Below are 21,311 nucleotides of genomic sequence, written 5' to 3' on the forward strand. Positions count from 1 at the left end.
AGGACAACTAACATGACCATTCTGTTCATACTGACCAATTAAAACGGCAGAAAAATACAACTCTTAAGAACCAGGCTGGATTATTAATAAATATCTTTTATTTTTATTAACCTGTATTGAATCCCCAAATTTTGAAAGATAAGGTTTAAAATTCAAGCCAAAACTATTTGATTTTTTTTATTTAAAAAGTGCAAAAATTATTTTAAGGTAAACCTTTTTTTCCATTTTTACTTCTCAAAAAAATATTTAAAATAGACATGTTAGTTCAAATTTTAACATAAAGAATATGCAAATGCCTGCTCTAACTATCAAAAAATACTTTATTCAGAGATTTAAAAACAATAAAATAATACATTTAATAGTAAATATAATTGTCAATATTAAAATAAAAGCATGGAAGACTCCTTTCTAGTTACATAATCCTTCACTGGAACATAAAAGTCCACCAATAAGCTCGTCTGCCTGTGACTGAGATTAAAAAGCACTGCATTTAATGTAAATAAATGCAAAAGAATCCAGAGTTTCCCTTACATCGGCGTAGCCATGGCGGGCCGCCACGGCTGAAATCCCACCACCACGCCTACAAGATCCCAAGTTTTTTTTTTTTTTTGCGCTGTTTCCCGAAGAAGCAGCAGGAACTACTAAGTTGTCGCTTGTGATCACAGCCGGCAGGCAGCAAGGAGGAGTAGGCAGGGCAAGGTGAAGTTACAGCATAAATTACTGAGTTTAAAATTAGAAAAGTAGCAGTGGATATAATGCTTTGTGGTTTACATGTTTCAATAGCGTTAAGATAAACAAGTGTTGACTATCTTGACAGGGTTTCCTCCAGTGCTTATTAGGCCAGGTTTTCCTCCCCCCACCAGGCTAAGCATCACTTATTCATGTAAAAAAAATTTTTTTTTCATGTCTGACTTCAACCGCATCTAATACTGTATTACGGCATGAGGGCAACAGCGACAACTTAAGATCGATGTGTGAGCAGCCTGAGGGGTCGGGTGTTTCATCTGAACCCGTAAAACCTCCAGCAGGCTACGTTGCACTATTGACGTGTTAGCGCGTGGCGCTAACAACTTAACGACGTGACGGAGAAAGCGTAAAAACACATTGGATGCTTCTTCTGAAGCGGGAAAATAACACTTCTTAAGCAGAGCACGACGTCGCCTCGGCTCGTTCACCCTCTGCCGAGCCGGACTGAGCTCTATAACATTGACCCAGCACAGCCACTGGGTCGTTGGAGCTGCCCCGTGACTGCCAGATGGAAAACCAGCGGGTTTCATCAGACTCGTAAAGTTTCTTGTTTTTGCTGGGGACCCCCTGTATTTTACCGCTCCCTCCTGCAGTCTTCCCCTATTAAAATTTAAAATGATTCGGTAAATTCTGTGCATCAATAGAAACAATCTCTGCCTCTGCCAGCTGCAGTAAATGTAGTCTCCAAATAATAAGAGGTGCATTCATCTGTGTATCTCCTTTGATCCGCATTAGTGATATTTTCAGCACCAGAACAATGAAGCAAAGAAACAGATTCCTGAGTTTGTTAGTTATTTTATTTATTAGGTGCATCTGACCTGTTCTATTTTTCTCTGAAATGAGATCAAATTAGTGCTTCTATGGGTTGTCTCCTCTCTGTAATAGAAAATTTGACTTTATTTAGAGACGTGTCGTAATTTCTCCCCAAGCCCCCCCCCCCCCCCCCCCCCCCCCAAGAAATATGCGTGGCAGCCACATCTAGTGGACAACTATTTTTTTGCACATACGTGTAGTTATCGTCCATTTATTGTTATCGAGGTTAACTCCTCAATATACTGTGATATTGATTTTCGGCCACATTGCCCAGCCCAAAGTAATATTCAAAAGTATTTATTAAGCCCACTGTTCGATTTGTTGTATAATAACTGAATCAGTTTAAATAATACAAATCAACTGTGTTATGATTTTGCTGCTGGTGTGAACAACCTTTGTAGGAAATAACTGAAGTATATTATAGACTAGTTCATGCACGGGCCTTTTGGGCTTCAGACTGTTTACGTTGCATGCACAAGGATGTTAGGTTGTGTTGGTAAAGAGTTATCAATCCTGTTACGGCAGTGTTTCTTCAGCCAACATGTAAATCTGATAAACTGTTTCACGCAGCCGCTGATCGTCAAATCCAACTTTTCTTTACTCGTTTTCCTTCCTCTTAGCACCACCTCCACAGGGAAACCCTTCATGCCTTAAAACCCCTTCTAATCTTCGTGGAAACTCAAAATCAACCACTCATTTCCCAATGTGCTGTTTGTTTAAGCTCTGGCGCAGGGCCATAGTTTCAGCAGGAACACAGAGTTGAGCTCAAATTACATGATCACTTTAAGTTATCCACAGCATGAAAACTCAGAGTACCACATCCATTCTATACAAAATAAATAAAATGATGCATGTTGTAATGATTAGCATGGTCAATCACTTAACAGCAAGACAGTACTTCAGTTGGGCTTTTTTTGTATTGACGGTAGACGTTTTTCTTGTGTGTGTGGGTTTTCTCTAGGTACTTCAGCTTGCTGTTAAAGTCCACAGCAGTCCAAAAACGCATCTTAATTGATTAGGGGTGTCTGTGTAGATGTATTCAGATAACAAACAACTATTAAACCGTGATTACTTAACTGTTAAGTATTTTGTTCTGACTGGGCTTTAGGGACTCACCGTTGCCGATTCTGGCATTGAGCCAATACCATGTGCATGTACTCATAAAAGTGCTCCAATACAACAGAACTGATATTAGCATGACAAGAGCTTTGTTTCCCTCTGTCATACATGATTAGTTTGTGGACAAATGCTCTAGCCCAATGACTGGCAGTAATAAACCATAAAATGAATGCAAGCTACTTAAAAACAAGAAGCAGAAGTGGCTGACGAATGGTAGCAGCCAGTTAGCAGAGGAGGAGCTGTGTGTCACTGGTGGAGGTATTTCCAGGTGAATGAAATGGACTACAGTAAAGATGACAAATTATGATCATGTGCCAGTTTAACATTCGTACAGTCCAAAGATGCCGGTCCTATGACTAAATCTTATCTTTAAAAACAGTGTCTTTAATCAAGAAATAGAGCATATTAAAATCTCACGAGACACATTGTTTACATCAATGGTGGAAGTTCACAGTTTCACATGAATGCAGAATGTGAAAATAGTATCAAAGCCCCCGTTTCCTGGATTAGCTGCCTAAAAAACATAAATAGGGAAAGGATCAGGTCAGAAAAAGCCACACAACTAAACATCACAACGTAAAATTAGCAATCATGGACTCACTCAAATTGGCTTGGGACCACAGAAAGATGATTATTTAGTGGCCAGGAGAGAACAGAGGGCATTTCGGCTGGCAGTGGCTAACCATTAGCAATAGCAATTCCACAACATGGGAGGAGCATGTTCAGGCTTGGGTAACTTGCAGAAATAAAACACTTCATCGTTTACCCAAGACAAAAGAGCAAACGGAGACAGCAGAAGAGTTGCTCTGTTGTAAGCCAATCAGAAGCAAGACGTTAGCATTTCACACCTCGTACGTTGTTATGGTGAAAATGGTTTATCACTGCAACCCTAACTTGCACGTGGTAAAGGACAGATATTACATACATTTTAAATGATGATTGGTTTAAAGCTACTTTATAGGTTATCAGCACATGTATAGAAAGGTTCTTACGGGCTCGATACACGGGAGGCGACATCGCCTCTCCTCCATTCATTTTCAATGAGACATGCACGACAAAGCGATAATCGTGGGTCTCCCTCCTACTAAGCGAAACGGAAGATTCGATTTCGCCATGGAACAGAAATCGTCAACGGCTTTGCCGCAGGCCGCTGCCGCGGGTCGCCTCCCGTGTGTAAGGTAATGAAAGCGACAGCGACGAATTTCGCTGATCGCGGTCGTTTGTTGCCTCCCGTGTATCGAGCTCATAAGTCCGAGAACTCCAAAGCACTTTACATTACAGTCTGTCAGCCACCCACTCACATGCTGATGGTGACGAGCTACATCATAGCCACAGCTGCGGCAAGGCTGCTGTACACAAGCACCACCAGTCCCTCCAAACCACCACCAAGAGGCAAGGTGTTTTATGATTTCGGAAATAAATAATACAAAAGACAGAACGCTCCATCTTTTATTGTGTGTCTCACTGGTTTGGTAGAAAATGTCCATATCAATTGTCTTGCGAAAGAGCACCACGACTGAAAACGAAAGAGCCTGAGTTTGAACTGGCAACCCAACGATTACAGGGCAAATTACTAACCCCTGATCCACTGTCACCCAGTAACATTAAACATCATAAAACGACAGAGTTGTAAAAGCAAAAATCAAGCATGAACTGAACCAATTGTTTTTCAGAACTCAGGTTCAATTCACTCAAAAACAGATCTTACCCACTGTGACTTCCATGTTTACATCCACCAGGGCAAAGCTACAAGACAAAATATGATTTGTCTTTGAACACTGACACAAGCAAAGTATAGCCTAAAGCTCAACTTGTTTGCTTAAAAAGACAGACACAAGAAGGAAACGACCAAGACAGAGCAAACACAGCCCTTACTCTGGAACCGTTCACTTGCACACCTAAAACAAATTACTTTACAGTTTATGTTCAAAAAAGGAAATTCTGGGTTCCATTTTAAAAACAAAATAATTTAAAGCATAAAACAATTACTCCCCCCCCCCCCCCCCCCCCACACACACACACACACACAATGTGGCTTTGCATCTAAACCTTTTAGCTTGATGTAGATATTCAGTTTCTGTTAAAGCCTTATGGGTACTTTCCCACACACTTCACATAGCTCACTGATAACTAAATATCTTAAAATAGATGTGGTTCAGTCTTATTCATCACCACAACAGCAGCAAAAAAGTCACAAAGCAAAAAACAAAATGTGTGTGACCTCTTTGGGTCTTGCTGAAGTTTAATAAAGGGTCTAAATGAGCCTGAGTTGCAGCTAAAGACCTGGGATGAGTCATTTGCTTCATCACTTTATGAAGAATTCACATTGATACTGACATACTTTCTCATATTTCTAAATTAAAACAATGTTGTTTCACTAAGCCTTGTGAAGGGCAGCAAACTGATAAACTAGTACTAACCCACAAAGTCTGTAAACCTTTGACAAAAGTCAACAGCAGCAACAACACACAAGATTGGTAAAATGCTTGGCCTTCCAGCTCCTCTGCAGCCTGACAGTGAGATATAGAGTAGCTCTTAAATAAGAGCTGAATCCACAGTCACTTCCATATTTCACAAAATGAGCTAAAAATGGGAGAGCTCAGCAGTTCTCTAATGACGCTGAAACCAATGGGAGGGATGAATTTAGAGTCTGTAAGTGCTAGCATGTGCATGGATTTTGACATGTGCTTGTTTGCATACCAACGCTGCAGATCTGATGCTGGAATCAAAAAGGCTTTGCAAATACCTTACACTTGAAATAAAAACCTAATTTAATTAGTCTGTTTTGTTGAAGGACTTCAAAGATTACTTCAGTAAACAATGGTGCAAACAAAGTAAAGGCTTTTTTCTTGGAAAACCATTTCTACTTCTAATGTAACAGATAAAGCATTTGTATATGTATAGATTATTGATAAGACACAAAGTTTGTAAAAAAATGTATTGGGTATTCAAGCATATGCAATAGTACAAAAAAGACAGTGTGGCTGTATTTTAAGGTTGGGGTGATATATATAAAACTTTCCAAGCGATATTTGTCAGTCCAAAAAATGAAGAGGGGCGATATATTCGTGCAGGACACGTTTAGACGTCATGTGGTTTGTTGGCACACTGCGTGGATTGCCCCACCAATCACAATCATTCTTACTCAGTTTGCAAAAGCAAGCCACGAGGGTTCCACATGACACTTTGCTGTTTTTCCAATTCCACTGGCTATTTGATGAGTCAATCAATTATAAACTGTGATAACAGAGGACGCCACCATGAGAATCGCAGAAGAGCCCACAGTGTGATCAAATTAATTTACTTAAAAATTAAGTGGCTAAGAAAGTGCACAGCATAGGAGCATTTAAAACTTGGTAGTTAACAAAATAAGGTCAACATCAAAGCGCTGTGCCTGAAAAAACATGGAGATAAAGCCACGTAGAAAAATGAAACAAGACCAGAAACAGGTCAGTGCCATGACTCCTGCTTTGTGACAGCTTGGTGTCTGCCTCCTCTAGTTTGTTTGGTAAATTAAAGAAACTTTGAGTAATAATTTAGTTGAACGTAAGGAGCCTAAAGTGTTCTTTAAAAGTGTGGCCTCCAGAATGCGATGATAAGCAGTGTTGTAATGCCGGATCTCCCTTTCAATGTTGATTTCTGAATGATTGATAGTCTTTTTTTTTTGTCGTTTGCTGGTTCTTTCCTTTATAGCAACTGTTTCAACTCTTTGGATGTAAATGTCTACTTATCATGTTTATTAATATGCAGATATCAAAAGCCACTCCCAAACCGAAATGGCTACATTTCTGCATCAGTGATTATATAAATATGCTATTTTTCATCATATTAAGCTAAATTGCAAATCACTAAATATCAGTTAATGATTGAGACACAAGTGAGGCTAAATGAATGAAGCATAATATGCTAGAGCCTTTTCCCCTGCTGGATGCTACTATCAAAATGTCTAAAAGTTTTAATATAAAAATTACAATTGCATGAATCTTTTATGCTTTTTTGGATCATCTGGACTGCTTAGTTTTGTTTTGGGTGAGTCTTGTTTCTGATATGCAAAACTAAAAGTTAAAAGAAATATTTGGGTGCAAAAATATATAGTTTCCACACCAACTTTTGGCAGAAAATAAGTAAACATACGCTTCTGCACACGTCAGGAGCACAACAGCAGGAAGGAAGGAAGCCTTAAAAACTACAGGATACTTTAAAATTGTAGTTTTTAAGTTCCAATGAACAGGACGTCGTTTTTCTTGTGCTACTTACTGGTTTGTGGGAGGTGCAGAGAGCGGAAACTCCACCTCGTCGTCATCCTGTTCCGGCAAATCCTGTATGTCGCTTTCATCCATGGTGCCGCCGAGACCCCCGCAGCCCAAAGAAGCAGGAGGTGGCGGCAGTGGAGGAAAGAGAGCGGGGTCATCCGGACCTGATGATGTGGGTGAAATCTGGCTAGTTGGTGCCTCCGAGTTAGAAGAGTAGCACATGCCGCCCACTGTCCCGGAGTTTGTTCCTAGAAAACCATAATGTCCACCTTCTTTTCCGCTACTCCCTGGTGCGGGCAACACTGGTCCCGTCATATCCCCACCATGCATGGGATAGCCCACATTAATGACAGAAAGTGAGTCCGGAGAGGTGTTTGAATGCTGCCGAACGGCTGACGATGTTGGCCCTGGTCCCGGATCACTCACTCGCACTCGGCTCGACTTCGGATAGAGGGAGAAAGGGGCCGTCTCGGGGCCTCCTCCTCCGCCTGCCACCCCTGTCCCTGTCGTGACCGAACTCGTGTCTTCACTGCTGACCTCTGCAGCCATCATGTTAAAAACTACGCAGAGGGGAAAAAGTCCAGAAGGGAACCTGCCCTTCCCCTCCGTTCTCAGACTATTCCGTCAGTGTTCGGGCTACGGAGGAACAACACGAAAAAGTTTCCCAAAACCGCGACTAGCTAGACGGCTAACATTAGCCAACAGCTAACTTAGCTTTACAACACATTCGCTCGCCACAAGACAGCCGAGCTAACACTAGCAGCTCTGAAACACTTGATGAGTTCTTGTTGGCTAGGTTTTCATTGTTTCCTGTGTTTAAAGTTCACATATGAACGCTAGTTAAAAATTTAACATGCGTACATTTTCTCGAATGTTTGTTTTCAGATTTTTACGTATATTTTGGGTCCTCACCCTCAGCACCAGACAAACCACTTGTCGACGAGTCTTGTTTTATTGTCACTGTTGAGCGTAATCCCGTCTCTTTTCCAGTGTTGTTGTTTTCTTTCGTTCCGAGTTCGGTGTCTCAACAAGATACCGCAAACAATCGAACCTTGTCTATTACATTCTTGGAATGATTCGCCATTCTATAAAAACAACAATTCTACTGAATAAAGTATTTTTTTCCTTAAGTACACTGGCTAAGTTCGCTTCTATTTTCAGGGGTGGTAGCTTCTACTCCACTTCAGTGCTCCGTTGCTTTTCTCTCCTCCGTCGGACTCGGCTCCACTCACCGAGCAGACGCAGCTAATAGAACAAAGAGCGGAACGACGCTGATCCATGCCATCGTCAATCGTTTTTGTGAACTTGATTAAAAACTGGATGATTGTCTTGGTAAATCAACAAAAACACAAAAAAGTGCTTTGCGTTGTACAATAGGAAAAATCACAAAGGGTCTCCCCAGGTGGATGTTCATATCAATTGATATATTTTAATATTTAATGTAAAAAATTGTACTATATATATATATATATATATATATATATATATATATATATATATATATATATATATATATATATATATAGGCCCTTTTGAGCAGAACAAATAAAAAATATTAAATAATGTTTTAATTCTTAAAAATATTGTTGAATTTTTTTGGCCCGTGAGGAGTTTTAACCAATAGGCCATCTTCTTGAAAAGTTTGGGCATCCCTGACATGGACCAATGTTCCTCTAATGAACTTGATGTATAGTAAATGTTTAGAATTTCATTTAAAATGTTAAAACATTATCTTGTAATCACTAGTTGATTGTTCTCCTCTGTTGAGAAATCAATCCTCACTTTTGTATAAAATGTAGGTTTTTTTTCCTCCAATCTTGTATTTTTGTTATTTTTTATTCATAAATGGAGCTTTTTGTCATGACGACAGACAATGTTTGTTTGTTTTTCCAAATTATCAGCAAAACTCACTTATTGATCATTACAACCACATCAACCCATTATCCCATGAGGATGATCTTGGCTATCTCATGATAATAAGACAGTTAATTTATAATCTCAAAAAAGCAGTGGTTCAAGTGGCGGTTCTTGGCTTTTATACAGATTAGAAAGAAAATTTGTCATTTCCAGACAATCATCTGTGGGTCACTGTTATTCTCCACCCATTTCCAGTCATGCCCCCAGGCAGCTGCTGTAAAAGTGGAAATTATATTCACATGTCCATTTCTTCTCTCACCTCACTCAACTTTAAGTTTATGAACTCATGTTTTCTTTGTTCTACAATGATCTCTTTGATGTCTTCTCATTTTTGAATTTCCCAGAACATAATTGGTTAGCATGCATATGGAAAAACAGTTTTACAGCACATAGGGACGCACGTTGTTCACATCATGGCCACCATGGAGCTTATGACTGTGATCTTCTCTAAAACACAGACTTCCCTAAAGTCCTGTGACACAGAAGGTCAATGATGTGTGAATTCTAAAACCCAGCATTGACTTAGCTCATGTGAGTTATATCTTTTGACAATAACTGCCAAACAGACAAATATACACAAACCTGAACTTTTAACATTAAACACTTTAATTGTTTGCTGGATCATCTTTGTATTTATTGTTTGCAGATGATTTAAAGCTACTGACGCTGTGTTCACTCTATATTTCTCATGGTAGTGCACCTGTGTCCTGTGCATCCTCCCAGACTAAGCTGTATCCTGTGAGCAATCTTATCTCTTTTCCTTGGCAGATGATATGAAAGCGTCAGCCTCATACCTGATCAGCTTGTCTGTGTGTTGGCAACAAAATTATTTGATCAGAGTAAATCATTCAAAGCCTAAACCCAGAGGTTCAGACTGTTTGTATGCTAATTTTAATCCGCATCTGCCCACACCTTCATGTTTTTGACTTCCTCTTTTTCTCACTGTGTGCATGTGTTACAGAACGAGGATGTGCCGATGCTGACAGACTGTCAGAAAAGAGTGTGAAAGAGATGTGGGGCAGCAGGCCTGTTCTGCTCTGTTTCACCATAACATGTCAAAGGATGGGAACTGATGGGAGTACCATGGGAGCCCAACTCAGTGTCTACTGAAGGCATCCATCCATTTTCATCATTATATTATCGTAACACTTCATTGCCTTCAACAACAGCACATGGGCAAAATGTCCACTTTCCTTGTGATAATTGTGTGTTTTTGTTTTGGACACCAAATTTAGGTATTTGAACAGATTTTTAGGATAAACTTGCTTGTTGTTCAGCATTTAGTGAGATATGTTGGCCAATTTGGATTTTATTTCAGTGTGAAAAGTATAAATAATTACTATGTTGTCAGTTTTTGATGGTTTTCTGAATGACCACTGACAGAACACATATCCATTGGAATGCTGCCATCTAAAAACACCTAAAATCTACATTTCACAGCAGTTCATGTAAAAAGCGCTTTATAAACCTTTACGCTGTTGTCATTTTCACATTGCATGGATATTTTTTGGCAGAAATATTCAGAGTCTCCTGTTGGACCTGATCCATGAATGCACCAGAAGTGTTTGATTTTGCTGCTGCTGGTCTTATTTACACTTGCATTTTTCCTGCTCCACGAATTCCACACGACTGAGCTTTAAATCATGCCATAACAGACCTTCCATGTCAGCACTTTTACTTACAGAATCAACCTTTTTGAGTTCCTCAGAAATATAAAAAAAACAGAGTGAATAGTTCTTTAAAATAAATAGGAACCAAATTTCAGATTTAAAACTGTTTTAGAGAACCTACAGAACAAGCTAGGTTTTGAATGGAAACACGGTCACAGAACACTCACACCTTCGCTCAGGTAGGGTGGAGATTTATAAAGGAACATCACATGAACTACTATGGCATTTTGGAAACTGTTTTAAGACAACAGCTGAGATTAATAAGCAAGCCATCATGTGTAGGTGATGAATGATTGATTTCAAGAAATTTAGGAATAAACTACATTTTTACACTTTTGAAACAACATCTAGATTTCTGTGCTAGTCATGGATTGTCCATAATGAACACCGTGTTAAGACATGAACGTGTCCATATGAGCTCTTGGCACAAGGATACCTTAGGCCGCAGCTCGATGATCGACTTTGTTGTTGTTTCATCTGACCTGCGGCCGCATGTCTTGGACGCTCGGGTGAAGAGAGGGGCGGAGCTGTCAACTGACCACTACCTGGTGGTGAGTTGGCTCAGATGGTGGGGGAGGATGCTGGTCAGACCAGGCAGGCCCAAACGTATCGCGAGGGTCTACTGGGAACATCTGGCAGGGTCTCCTGTCAGAAGGAGCTTCAATTCCCACCTCTGACAGAACTTCTCAAATGTTCCTGGGGAGGCGGGGGGACACTGAGTCTGAATGGACCTTGTTCCGTGCCTCCATTGTTGATGCGGCCGACCAGAGCTGTGGTCGCAGGATCGTCGGTGCCTGTCGTGGTGGCAACCTTCAAACCCGCTGGTGGACACCGGTGGTTAGGGATGCTGTCAAGCTGAAGAAAGAGTCCTGTCAGGTCTTTTTGACCTGTGGGACTCCAGAAGCAGCTGACGGGAACCGGCAGTCCGAGCGGAATGCGGCTCGGGTGGTCGCCGAGGCAAAAACCCAGGCATGGGAGGAGTTCGGTGAGACCATGGAGCAAGACTTCCGTACGGCTTCGAGGAGATTCTGGTCTACCATCCGGTGCCTCAGGGGGGGGTAAAGCAGTGCGCTACCAACACTATCTATAGTGGGGACGGTGTGCTGCTGACCTTTACTCAGGACATTGTGGATCGGTGGGCAGAATACTTCGAAGACCTCCTGAATCCCACCGACACGTCTTCCAGTGAGGAAGCAGAATCTGGGGACTTTGGATTGGCCTCTCAAATCTCTGGTGCTGAGGTCACGGAGGTAGTTTTAAAGCTCCTCTATGGCAAGGCTCCAGGGGTGGATGAGATCCGCCCGGAGTTCCTTAAGGCTCTGGATGTTGTGTTGGCTGACGCGGCTCTGCAATATCGCGTGGACATCGGGGGTCCAACTGGACTGGCAGACTGGGGTGGTGGTCCCCTAATTTAAAAAGGGGGACCGCAGGGTGTGTTCCAACTACAGGGTGTCATGTTGTGGTGAAGAAATCTAACCCACGACATACAGAATCAGATCTGAGACGGTGTAAAATGTTTTAAAGAATTTATTGAAGGGAAACCAAGGAAGCAGCGTAAACGTAGCTGAGTTCTTGCACGAGGAAGCTGGTGCGGGAAAACTGTGGACAGATCGGAGTTAGATCCAATTTGCGGAAGGAACAGGGAATCAGACTTGTGCAGAGGACTTACGGTCTGGAGAGGTGGGAACTGGTTTGAGGGAGGAGTGGTCCGGTCTGGGTAGCAGGGACTGAGATCCAGAAATGAGACGTGGAGGGAGCTGAGCTTGGGGAGGTCCAGGAAGGTTAGGTGGGCAGCTGGAGGTGGTTCTGGCCAGGGGAGAGGCTGAGAGACGAGCGGAGTTGGAGATCCAGATGGTGTGGGCTCCAGAGTTCTGCCAGTCAGAGATGAGTGTGTAGGTTTGTCTGGGAACAAGAGCAGGAGGTCAAAAAGGCAAAATCCAAAATCCAAAGCACATCAAATATCAAAAATCCAAAAACAAAACAAATCTAGTTCTCAAGAGGTTACAGAGCTCGAATTAGTTTCTCAAGTGGCTGATAGAAGGTACCCAGGTAGAGTAATCATCCAGCGAAGTGTAGGAGTCTCCCAGCTGCTTAAATACCCCTGGCCAGCTGATGAGCAGATCTGCTGCAGCTTGGTCACCTCCAGACACGCCCACCTGCAGAGGGAAACTCAAAAGACAGGGAGTGACAGCAGGGAAATACCTCAGACCGTGACACAGGGGGGTCACACTCCTGAGCCTTCCTGGTAAGGTCTATTCAGGGGTTCTGGAGAGGAGGGTCCATCGAATTGTTGAACCTCAGATTCAGGAGGAGCAATGTAGTTTTCGTCCTGGCCGTGGAACACTGGACCAGCTCTATACCCGTAGGGGGATCCTGGAGGGTGCGTGAGAATTTGCCCAACCAGTCTAGATGTGCTTTGTGGATTTGGAGAAGGCGTTTGACCGCGTCCCTCGGGGGGCCCTGTGGGGGGTACTCCGGGATTATGGGGTACCAGGCCCTCTGATACAAGCTGTTAGGTCCCTGTATGACCGGTGTCAGAGCTTGGTCCACATTGCCGGCAGTAAGTCGGGCTCGTTCCCAGTGAGAGTTGGACTCCACCAAAGCTGCCCTTTGCCACCAATTCTGTTCATAACCTTTATGGACAGGATTTCTAGGCGCAGCAAAGGTGTTGAGGGCATGTGTTTTGGTGGCCTGAGGATCAGGTCTCTGCGTTTTGAAGATAATGTGGTCCTGTTTGCTTCATCAGAACGTGATCTTCAGCTTTCGCTAGAGCGGTTCGCAGCCGAGTGTGAAGCAGCTGGGATGAGAATCAGCTCCACTAAATCTGAGACCATGGTCTTGATTCAGAAAAGGGTAGAATGCCTTCTCCAGGTCAGGAATGAGGTCCTGCCCCAAGTGGAGGAGTTTAAGTATCTCAGGGTCTTGATCACGAGTGAGGAAAAACTGGAGCGTGAGATCGACAGGAGGATTGGTGCTGCATCTGCAGTGATGCGGGCGTTGTACCGGTCTGTCGTGGTGAAGAGAAAGTTGAGTCAGAAGGCGAAGCTCTCGATTTAACGGTCAATCTACGTTCCTACCCTCACCTATGGTCATGAGCTTTGGGTAGTGACCGAAAGAACGAGATCACGGATACAAGGGGCCGAAACGAGTTTTCTCCGAAGAGTGGCTGGGCTCTCCCTTACAGATAGGGTGAGAAGCTCAGTCATCGGGGAGGGGCTCGGAGTAGACCCGCTGCTCCTCCACATTGAGAGAAGCCAGTAGTGGTGGCTCGGGCATCTGGTCAGGATGCCTCCTGGATGCCTCCTTGGTGAGGTTTACCTGGCACGTCCAACTGAGAGGAGGCCTAAAGGTAGACCCAGGACACATTGGAGGGACTATGTCTCTCACCTGGCCAGGGAATTCCTTAGGATTCCCCCAGAGGAGCTGGCCCAAGTGGCTGGGGAGAGGGAAGTCTGGGCCTCTCGACTTAGGCTACTGCCCCCGCGACCCGACTCTGGATAAACGGATGAAAATGGATGGATGGATGGACTACATTTTTAATTGTAAAACATTAACCTTTTTAGTCACTTTAGTCATAGAGTTCACATTTCTTTTTACGACAGAGTAAATGATAAATGACCCACACTTGTATAGCGCCTCTCAGAGTAAGGACTCCAAAGTGCTTTACACTACAGTGTATCATTCGTCCATTCTCACACACATTCACACACTAATGGTGATGAGCTACTATGTAGCCACAGCTGCCCTGGGGAACACTGACAGAGGCGAGGCGAGTAGTCAGGCTGCTGCAGCAAGTTTGTGCTCATCCTGTGTGGTTCGGTGTCTGAGGTCATAGAGAAAACCTAAAGCTTCTGCAGCACTAGCCAATGGGACCTGCACCTTCTCATTATGACACAGTCGTCACACATGATCCAGCCACAACCCTCACTTTATTCTACATTTGTTTGATACCTGTCAGCCAACCCCATGAAAAGTGCTTGAAAGACAAGTTTGTGAGGTGACAGTCTCACACGATCACATCCACACGTGGACTGTATGTGTGTTTCAATTATCTCAGTGCATGGGTGAGTCGAGCCCTTTCAGTCAGAATGCTTTTAGGAAGTTGTGTGAATTATTCACTGGATTACCCTGAAAGTTTAAATAAAACAGAAAAATGAGAGGGATGAGTGGATGGAAAGCGTGATCGAATGTCCCCGGGAGTTGGAGGATGGTCTTCTAAGATTACTTGAGTTTCTAAAAACCTCCTCATGCCATGGCCAATGTTAACAGATGCTCAAAGTTTAATGTAATGTGGGTCTGCCAAGATTACATAAAATTTTAGGCAGAATGCTATTCCTTGTACTTAAAAACTCAGAAATAACACACAAGTAACTTTTGGGAACATTTGCTGTAGAACAGAGTGTCATATTCAGCTTTTCGGTTGCTTGGATAAGACTTTAGGCTTCAGCAAAGGTTTTGCATGTATAATTCTAGCTAAATTCTTTGTGGTCTGTTTAATTAAACTTCCTGTTTAGCAAAACAACTACACAGTGTTAAAGAAAGCACCAAGCAGAGCTGACATGTGTAACATTAAATATTAATGTGGCATATGTAAAACAGGGTAATAGAGTAACATATTTTCTGTGTACAAAATGCATTTGTTTCCATTTACACTGTTGTTCTCAATTTGTGCCTCATTCAGAATTTCCTTAGAATTAATGTGCCAATCTGCTTGATGCAACACACCTTTAATATGCCACAAAGGGGTTAAAGGTCGCTGTGAGGCTTTATAGTGGAAAACCTCAACAGTAAGCTAATCTAAAAAATACTTTGCTCATAACCTCTTGTGGCAAAACCCTTTATCGATGTCTGGTTTGCTCTTTTCAGCAGTGCAAAATAAGAGAAGTGGTTTTCGTGATCGCTATTTATTCTTTTCTGACACGCACAGAAGCAACAAACTGACCAGAAAAAAGTTTTCTCCATAGTCACATGGGCTGTTTCCCACTTTCTTTTCAGAGAGGACAAGCATGGGGGTGTTTGCAGCTGCTTCCTGAATGCACACATGGGCTGGGCGGTGTTGTTTTGAGACAGAGGCTTCTACAGAAAGTGAGATGCTTTGTGCATCTTTGATGAAGGCGACTGAAAAAACTGAAGTTTGCAATGCAGGTAATGTCAGATGAGAGTTATCAGCACCCACAAGCAGCATCACCCTATAAATGTCATTGTAACAGTTGCTGTGTCAACTAACTCAGCTCTGCTTCGTCTTTATTTAGTGATAAATATAGAAAGACCATTTGAGGAAGAAACACATGCAGGGCATGTATCTATTTCCCTCTTTTACCTCCAGTTTTTTGTTAAAATGTACAGACACTTAAAATAATTTGTTTAGCTTTAACAGGGGCATACTTTGACCTTTTTTCTTAAGTTATAATGAGTCTATGGTCAATGTTAAACATGTTTATGAAGTTCTTTGCACTAAATCCCTCTCACAGAAAGCGATTTCAGCATTTTTATTCTTGGCATTTTCAGTACCTTCCAGAATGAGCTATTTGAGAGCCACACCCACCCGTCCCCTACTCAGGCTGCTATAAGCTGAGAAGCTCCAATATCCAGAACAAGCTCAGAGTAGAGCTGCTGCTGCTCCTCCAGCAGGAGGCTCTCGTTTGCACGTAAGAGGTGGTTCTATTTTAGTTTCCTCGTTTGTGACATCATAAATGGGGACTTTTTGAAACGGCATGATTTAAGAACATAATTCTTAAAACCAAACACTGACAACAAACAATTGACAGATTTTTTTTCTAATTTGGAGTGTTTATAGAATCAGTTGAGAGCCACATGGATGAACTAAAAGATACAAAAGGTGAATTTTGCACAATATGTTCCCTTTGAATGCTCTACAAAGCACCAAACCTCAAACGTTATAATCAAGGCAAACTATTAGTATGTCAAGACACATTATTTTTATTTCTATCAATTCTTCAACTAGTTAGTTGAATTTGGCATCATTTAAGGTACGTGCAGTTCTGCAACTTCACGTTTTTATGTGACGAGCCAACTTGCCTTGTTCCAGAGGATCAGTACGTGCAGGAGAAAGAAAACCCCTAAATGTAAATGGGGAAGGTGAATGATGAAGACCTTTCACTGTATTGAAATGCACTGCGTGGCTCAGTGCCCGTGTTTGAGGTTAATTATCAGATGATATCACTCTGGCACCAGTGGTCTGGGTGGTTCCTTTTCCCGTCTGGGATGCCACAAGAGATGGACAGCAGCTTCCTTGTGGCCAATGCATGTGGCTGTCATTAGAGGCACTTCCTGTAAAACATTACAAATCAGAACCATAAAACACACCAATGTGTGCATGTGAGCGATAGATAGATAGATAGATAGATAGATAGATAGATAGATAGATGATAGATAGATAGATAGATAGATAGATAGATGGATAGATAGATAGATAGAGAGAGAGAGAGAGAGAGAGAGAGAGAGAGAGAGAGAGAGAGAGAGAGAGAGAGAGAGAGAGAGAGAGAGAGAGAGAGAGAGAATATGATAGTCCTGCAGAGCTTGTGGCTGTTGGATGTCGGTAAATTCAGCCTGAGACATCAAAATTCATGTCTGCAATTTTAGCCTCTATAAATCAGATTTTCTTCTCTAAAGCTAGATGGGTATTACAATAGACTGCACATTGGAGTGTTTTATAGACCACAACCATTGCCTGTTGGCTGGCTGCATCAGGTCAGATGAGTCATTGCCTAAATGAGGTTATCCCATCCATCCATTCAGATTTGTGAGCAGAAACCAGAAGCTACTCACCACCCAGCTTATTTTATCAACAGCTGAGACATAACACACCCCACTGACTGCCCACAAACTGCATGACATCATCCCCCACTCCTGTGTTTTATTTGCCTCAGTGAGGGATTATTGTCTCCCTAGATAAATTACCACTGCTATCCCTCATTTAGCTATTACTTTAATGTAGCTGTGGCATTATTTTAATCCTGCCAAATTAACTGCTTTTCTCTCAGTTTGTTTTCTTCCAGACTCTATAAGCTACTTCTCCATCAACAAAATCACTTCTCCTCACTGGTTGTGTCCTCACGTGTCCCTTTCTGCCCTCCTCACCTTCTCTTTAGCCCCCAAGGCTGCGCGAACATGTGCACGGCAATCTGCAGCCTCGGTGCTGTACCATGTCCTCAGGCCTCCCCAATCACACAGTACCCTCCCCCTGTGCTTTTAGGCCCTTCTGTTTAATTCATAAGCTTCCTGTGGCTTCTGTCATGTCTCATCGGGGCTGCAGGAAGGCACACTGTAAATAATGGAGCATCCCCAAAGACATGTTCAACGCTGACTGTCACAGCAGTGCACCATACGCTCCCACGGAGAGGACAGGACAGCAGTCTGGGTGTTGCTTCTATTCCAACACTAATCTTAACCTAGTCACTGATACATTTTCTTTACTCGTATGATTTTAGAAGTGCTTTTGAGGTATGCACATAGTAGACTGAAGTAAGGCAAAGACAAAATTACCAAAATAAAGTTGTGTTGTAGCCTTTTGTCAAAAGACAAAAAAGAAATAATAATAATAGTAATAATTAAAATAATAACAATAATTAATAATAGTATTTTTTGCCTATGTTTGTGAGAAAGACAGTCATTGAGTACAGATCTAATTAAACTTCAGAGTCAACTCAGATTTCTGCCTTCAGCCTTTACTAAAGACAATTAAGTGAATTTTACTGTGCTACAACTTAAAGTTATTATAGCTGAACATTATTCCCCAAAAATATTCCAAGTTCTACCCAGTTTCAAAGGATTTTTGCTTAAGACACATAAATTAACTTAATATATATAAAAGTATATTATAGGGATGTTCCATGTCGGGTTTTGTACCAATATACCGACATGGTCTCCTTATTTCCCATATTGATATATGTGGGTCCCCCATGCCAAAAAGAAAAAGCAAATAATTTAAGTAAATAACATTTGTATGGTGCCTTCTTAGGGGTCTACAACCCCCCAAAGTGCTTCATAACACAATCAGTCATTCACCCACTCACACACACATTCACACGCTGGTGATGATGAGCTACAATGTAGCCACAGCTGTCCTGGGGTGCACTGATGTGATGGAAGCGAGGCTGTTTAACACAGGCACCACCGGTCCCTCCATCCACCACCAGCAGGCAACGCAGGTTAAGTGTCTTGCCCAAGGACACAACAGCAGCATTCTCAGGCGGGAGCCGGGATCAAACCTACAACCTTCCAATTACTGGACAGCCTGCTCTACGTGCTGAGCTACTGCTGCCCAGATCACATATCTCCTATCATGCATTCTCAAAATGACAACTACTTCAATTTGAACGTACAATATCTAAGTTTATCTTTCATTATGGCCAAAGAATGACACAGAATGACATGTTTAGTCTGTGAGCCCGCAGAGTTGCAGAAGCTACGCTGAGCTAACTCTGTCAGCTTGTGCGTCCATGCTTCAGCACCAGTGGGCTGAACTGAATGCAGCAGCATTTCGTAAAGACCCTCAGCCATTAACAGAAGCAGAAGTTTTTTCTTTTATTCTATTATCAGGTGAACAGACTAGAGGCTATTGTTAAGCTTTTACTATAAAGGTATGACAAAAAAAAAACCTCACTGGGTCTTATTAACTCACCAATGCCTCTTAAAGTGAGGCATCATAAAACAACAGTATAAATGTAATGCGCCTTCTGTTCTGTGCCAATGCCATCTCCTCGCTCCTCAGCGCTCTGCTGTGAGATTTTTCCATGGTTGTTTTGCTCACCATCGGCTCCAGTTTTGGATTTTTGTAGTTTTAAGGTAAATGTGACAATGCCACAGCAGGATCTTGGTGTCATGCAACTTATGAAATGTAAAGACAACCCCATGTTTGCAGGGTGGAGCTGACTAACTTTCTGCATAATCGTCCGTTGGTCCCTATGTTTGGGATTCCTGCAAGTCGCCAAAACCTTTAAACATGAAAGGGACAATGTTTCTGACCTGTACAAACATTCAGGACTCGAAACAAATGTGTGGCTATGAATTTCACTGAAGATGCCTCTGCATGCTTCCCTTATTTCATGTTTTAACGTTTGTTTTGGCTGCAACCTTTGGACAGAGAGGACACTGACGCTAGTCGGTGACAGTAGGTGGGTGTACAGTCTGTGACAAAGTAGAGATTCTGTTCATTTAGCCTGTCTCCTCTCCTGTAGCAAGACTGTGTGTTAACTGCCCACACAATGATTCCTTGTTTGCAGAACAGGCACTTTAATTTTACATTTAAATATTTCTTTTGCAATTGGCCAGACTGTGTATCTTTTTTTTTCTGAATGTGTGGGAGCAAGAGTAAAGTTTAAAGCAGCGTCACAAACAGTACCTGCTTTGTATCCTGTCACAGCTCGGTCTCAGAGTACTCAACTGCAGCGTTGCTATTTATTTTTTGATGAAACTCAGGCTGCTGAGTTTTGCAGTCTTGTGATTCTATTTTACACAATTGTTTCATTTGACTGACTTACATCCATTCACAGGATGTTCAAATCTATTACGTCTGCTTTCAGTGTGAGCTAAATAGACACTCAGAAATGGTTTTTGGGAAACATGATCTGATTAGAAAACATGGCAACCATGGCAACTCAGGATTAAAGCCTGGGTGCAGTTACAGTCTTGGAGATGTCCCTGCTGCTTCCCAGCTGCTCTCCCCAAATCCTAATTTAAATGTGATTTAAAGGAATACTATGCAACTTTTTCTTACTTTTAAATAATTTTCTTGAGCCAGTATGTGCTAAACTGACCCTTTCCAGGTTTGATGAAGTATAACTCCGACCCCCACCACCCCCTGTGGCCAGAATATCACACTTGCACCTTCAGAGTGTCCGGGCCAGTCCCAGTTAGTCTTAGTAAAGACATGCCATCACTGGAGTCTGCGTCCAGCAAGTTTCCTGCACGTTTCAGATTGTGAACACAGCTGATTTGTTTGATTTAGTGATTAACTGTAACTGCTCCTGTAGAAAATACTGAAGACCGAGGAGACATTTCAGCAGTTAGATTAAGGTGCTCAAAAGACAAATGCATGGCAAGTAGAGGAGTTTCACTTTCGGTTTTACAACAGTTAATTAATAACGACAAAACCCATAGTTTCCATTTAATAAACATCAGATCTGTGAATAGAAAGAAAGAAAGAAAGAAAGAAAGAAAGACGTGATGCATATGATGCTATGAAAACACCTAAAATAATCTGTGATCCAACCTTTCAATTACATATATTTTTTCATCAATTCCCTCTTGAGCTGTGAATCCATGGTGTGGATGTTTAAGGCTGCTTAGGCACGAATCCCAGATTTCTGCTCATTTGTGAACAACTTGATCCAAAATCAGCAGATCCTGAGGCAATTAGCCAGTTAAAGGAAGGAAGTAAAAACCCGAGCATGGGAGGAGTTTGGTGAGACCATGGAACAAAACTTCCATATGGCTTTGAGGAGATTCTGGCCATCAAGCACCGCAGGAGGGGAAAGCAGTGCACTACCAACACTGTTTATAGAGGTGACGGTGTGCTGCTGACCTCAGGAGGAACAATGTGTTTTTCGTCCTGGCCATGGAACACTGAACCAGCTTTATAACCTTAGGGGGATCCTGGAGGATGCGTAGGAGTTCACCCAACTATCTACATGTGTATTGTGGATTTGGAGAAGGCATTTGACCCTCGGGGGGCCCTGTGAGGGGTACTCTGGGAGTATGGGGTACCAGGCCCTCTGATACGGTCCCTGTATGACCGGTGTCAGAGCTTGGTCTGCATTGCCGGCAGTGA

General features: G+C 42.3%; 1 protein-coding gene across 2 annotated transcripts in view; it reads right to left on the reverse strand.

Moving 5' to 3' along the window:
- Positions 1-7,715, reverse strand: part of rasa1a (RAS p21 protein activator (GTPase activating protein) 1a) — a 33,255-nt gene extending 25,540 nt beyond the window's left edge. For both annotated transcript variants that reach the window (XM_015972485.3, XM_070546086.1), the window contains exon 1: positions 6,937-7,715. In XM_015972485.3, the coding sequence (XP_015827971.1) occupies positions 6,937-7,484 (548 nt within the window). In that variant the 5' untranslated portion in view covers positions 7,485-7,715. The remainder of the gene's footprint in view (positions 1-6,936) is intronic.
- Between the last annotated feature and the right edge of the window lie 13,596 nt (positions 7,716-21,311).

Source organism: Nothobranchius furzeri, chromosome 17 (assembly GCF_043380555.1).
Source record: "Nothobranchius furzeri strain GRZ-AD chromosome 17, NfurGRZ-RIMD1, whole genome shotgun sequence".
Taxonomy (NCBI): domain Eukaryota; kingdom Metazoa; phylum Chordata; class Actinopteri; order Cyprinodontiformes; family Nothobranchiidae; genus Nothobranchius; species Nothobranchius furzeri.